Here is a 4,394-nt window from a genome sequence, read left to right as displayed (position 1 = left end):
AAGACACAAAAATCATTCCATATAAATCAGGGTGAACATCTGGGCAAAGGTCAAGCAACCTATAATCCAATCATAAAAGATTTTTAGTTTGTCTGAATGGCCATAAGATGGCGCACTTTCCCTCCCTGAAGCTACTCTTACAGTCGATTATTATTAGAAGACTGAACAGTCTCTATCTTTCTGACAGCCTTTCTGTATTTCTTAGATTCTCTCCTTTAATATTTGTATTATCCTGTCTTTCAGTTCAAGTATACTTAATCCATGCATGCAGTCCAAAATGTGGTTTGAGACCACTAAGAAAATCTGGGATTTTTAAAACATGTTTAAACACAAAACAAAGTTGTATAACTTTTATAACTGAGTATAGAAAATTTGAAGACAAACATTATGACATAAAAAAATAAAAAAATACATTTTAGGATTCTGTATTTTACTAATCAAATAGCAAATTTGCAACAGTGACAATGTTAAATCCTTGTACAGATGGTCAGATGTTCTTTGCAGATGCTCTTTCAAAAACTTGTGGCATACAATCAGAACAAATGCAAAGAAAATATAGCAAACATTTACCAAAAAAAGCTGCTTTGTGGAAAACACCTGCTATTCACATGCTTATTTGAACAGATATGAAGTGAAAGCTCCCTTGAGCTTTAAACAGTTCCTTACCACTAGTATTTTTATAACTGAATAGAGAGCACCTTGTTATGAATGACTAGCAGGGCCAGTGCATTCATACAACAAACTACCACATAATACACAGTACAGTAAAATGAATATAAACTCTAAAAAAAAGTAATGCAGACAACAAACAAGCAAACAACATCAACAACAAAACATAATTTGAACGTATTACAATGTTTATAAATGATTGTTATTGTTGTATATGTCACATCCTCAAAAGAAACTTCAAGCCTATGAACATCATAATAATTTCGTGCTTTCCAAATAAAAAAGTTGGTTTTATAAGCATTTACTGAATTCGCACACAGTGACGTCAGTCTGCCTACACGGGACTTATCCAGCACAAACTGAGAGTGGATTGGATGTCATTTGTGTCTGGTGTTGATATCTGCAGATCAATAATCTGATGGATGGGTTTTTCTCACTCTTGGTTTCCGTACTCGATTTCCCACGGTGCATCTGGGACCTGGGCAAAAACAGAGATGTCCTCATACAGATCCGCACCGCCACACTGCTCAACCGCCAACCCCTGGACAGCACAGACACAGACACGCACAGACAATCAAGGATGAAGTCTTCAGAAGCATTAATTATTAAGTTTCATTTATTATTATAACAAGAATAAACAATTCTTCCATCAAGGAAAAAGGTCAATAGTTCATTGGTGTTCAAATGAAGCTGAGGCAGAATCAGTCACTGGCTAATAACACACAGTAGTGTTAAATGAATCGGTGTTTTTGAACGAATCGAAGCAGTTTATTTAACAATTCTGTAACTCCGTTGTCATAACCTGCTGGAAAAACAATGTAATGTGTACAAAGAGTCCCTGAAAACACTAATGTACAAAATTATGTTTTTTTTTTTTTTTTTGTGTGTGTTTCAGTAAAATATCTATAAACATTTGTAAGATACATTGACTTAAGAGGCGAAATGACATAAGATAGTCTTGTTTTCTAAAATATCTATTAAAATTAAGTGACTTTACACTTAAAACAATGAATATCTGCCAGTGGGTGAAACCTTATTAAATTGTATTTTTTGCTAACTTTGAACACCTACCAAAATTAGTGACTTTATGCATAAACAACAACAACTGCCAATGTGGTGAGAAAAATAATACTAGTTTTCCCTTTCAATTAAGTTTTTTATTTATTTATTTTAATTTTTTTTTTATAGATTTTTTTTTACCCCACTGGCAATTTTTTTTTCTTAACTTAATTTTGATAAATTTACAAATTTATCAGATTTGACAGCAACTGATATCTGCTAATGGGGTAAAAAACAAACAAAAAAAATGTTTTCCCTTTAAATTGTTATTTATTTATTTATTTAAATTTTATTATATTATTATTTTTTTTTTTACCCCACTGGCAGTTTTTTTTCTCTTTATTTTGTATAAACTTACTTAATTTTGATAATTTTACAAATCTATCAGATTTAACAGCAATAAACATCTGCTAATGGGGTAAGAAAAATAAAACTTGTTTTCCCTATGTATTAAGTTTCTTTCTTTTTTTTATCTTATTGGCAGATATTTTTTCTTGATTTTATGTTAAAACTTAAAATGTGTTAAAACATATTTTTATAAATGTCTTTCCGAAAACAAGACTTAATAACTTTAGTGTGCTTCTCAAGTAAATGTGTCTCGTTCATGTATTGTGTATCACAACAGATCATGCGTGTCTTCATTTCCGGAAGTGCATGCAACAATAACTGCAGAGCTCAGAGCTAAAAACTCAACCAACCGTTAACCAACACAATGACAGTAACAAACTAAGTAAATGAACCAAAACACTCACCTCATATATGTGATTATCCTCAGGCTCTTCATAAACTGCATCTTCTTTCTTCTCCTGAAACACAATGAGAAACCTCTGTTAGATGGCAATAAAAATCGTAATGGATACTTCACATGGATAAGTGCACAAATCAATCTGTGGAAATGCCGTGGCCCTTACCATTCTGTAAAACTGAACCAGAGGAACGACGATGCACAAAATCAAGAGTAAAGCCTGAAGGAAAATGACAAAATCCTTGACTCTCGTTATCATCAAGTTCGGGGGTTTGAGGTGTCCTGGAGAAGAAAAAGAGAGAGAAACACACGCATACAGGCTAGTGAAGAAAGCAAGTGAAAAACATTGACAAATTGACACCTACTGTACACTAGTAGCTCAGTTCCCGGTCCAGGCATGCCATTCAGCTTGCAAAAGTAAGTGCCGCTGTCCTCGGTCTCCGTTTCCAAAATGGTAATGAAGGCGCTTCTATTATCACTCTTCTCCATTATCTTTATTCTGTGGCTGCTCTTGAGCTGGTCTTTGTAATTCTGGCCTTTGAACCACTCTACATGAGTCGGCAAAGATTTATTTGACAGGAAACAGTTTATCCACACACTCCGACCTGTCTTAACGGCAATAAATCGTGGGTACTGGAACACATGGATATTTCCTTCAGCTGAAAAGATGAGATGGATGGAGAGAAAACATGCGAGACAGAGCCGGTTTAATATTGCAAAGGTCATTTTCATGTTACCAACTGAAGTAAAACCAAGAAACATGCTTTCATTATGAAAGACACTAAACAGCAAGGATTATAAAACTGCATGAACGGTTTATTGTTAAAATAGGGTATCTGGCAAATGCAAACTTGTTTTGAAGCGATGGGACTTCCTCTTTCACTCACAGATGGAAAGGAAGAACAACGCTGAAAACAACTGTAATATGCAAACTGTTATCCTGCAACTTTCAAATGTGAAGTAAAAATCATATGATGCCGTCGTAAACTACTGCTATACTAACAAATTTCAACCAGAACCTAAAAAGTGCACCAAATGTTGCATTTCAGTACAGTAACTTAAGTAAAATTCAAACACAACAGCAGTTTTTAAGGTCTTAAGCAGTCATATTTACCTGAAAGGTAAATCAGCGCCATGACTAAAGATCCCAGCAGGAAGTAATGCATGATTCTTGATCCTGAAATACACCTCTCCAAGAAAGTGCAGAAGTCAGCACAGATCACATAGACAGAACAGAAGGAAGACAACTCCACCAGAGTGAAGTGCAGGTCATATAGACGATTCCGTTTCAGAGAAACATGCAAATCGATACACTCATGCATCAAAAGTTGAAGGAGCAAGTGAATCATCTTAATGCAAAATATAAAGACTGATATAGGCTACTTGACAATGTATGACCACAAATGAGTAATATCAACTGTTTATGCATCACAAAACCATATTAATATCTTGGCTGAAAATTACCAGTATGTTTTCTGTTAAGTTTATAGGCATTTCCTTTAACCCTAAAACAGAATGTAATGCAATGTGTAATTCAAAAAACACGGGAAACCCCTGTGAAGAATGAACATGGATAAAACTTCTAAATATTAACATGGTCAGCCTACATCAGGCTCCCTGTATTATAACAGACTTTCTTAGAGTGAATCATACGCTCACACACACACACACACACAAAGAAATTAGCCATTGCAACAAAAGTTAAATGCAAAAGTCCTGTTACATATATTGCCTTATGCAATAAACAATTACTTAAGATGATTCAGCTGTGCAAATAATACCTGCTATACTGAAAATGATGTGAACAATTTTTTACTCAGAAATCATCAGTAAGTGTCACAAACAATAGCACTCAACTAAACATAAACAATTTGGAAGTAAAAAAAACTGTGTTTGAATTCTTCACTGCGAAGTAAAATAC

General features: G+C 34.2%; 1 protein-coding gene across 1 annotated transcript; it reads right to left on the bottom strand.

Moving 5' to 3' along the window:
* Window positions 1–336: 336 nt before the first annotated feature.
* On the bottom strand, window positions 337–3,783 carry LOC122139135. The gene is made up of 5 exons (XM_042734980.1): window positions 3,588–3,783; window positions 2,839–3,132; window positions 2,640–2,755; window positions 2,481–2,534; window positions 337–1,210 (listed from the first exon to the last, which is right to left on the bottom strand). Exons 1-5 carry the CDS (start codon window positions 3,637–3,639, stop codon window positions 1,103–1,105), a joined length of 624 nt encoding a protein of 207 aa, XP_042590914.1. The 5' UTR covers window positions 3,640–3,783; the 3' UTR covers window positions 337–1,102.
* Between the last annotated feature and the right edge of the window lie 611 nt (window positions 3,784–4,394).

This window comes from Cyprinus carpio, chromosome B12, assembly GCF_018340385.1.
Source record: "Cyprinus carpio isolate SPL01 chromosome B12, ASM1834038v1, whole genome shotgun sequence".
Lineage (NCBI taxonomy): Eukaryota > Metazoa > Chordata > Actinopteri > Cypriniformes > Cyprinidae > Cyprinus > Cyprinus carpio.
The sequence above is the reverse complement of the archived record's forward strand: the minus strand, read 5'-3'. Positions and strand labels throughout refer to the sequence as shown.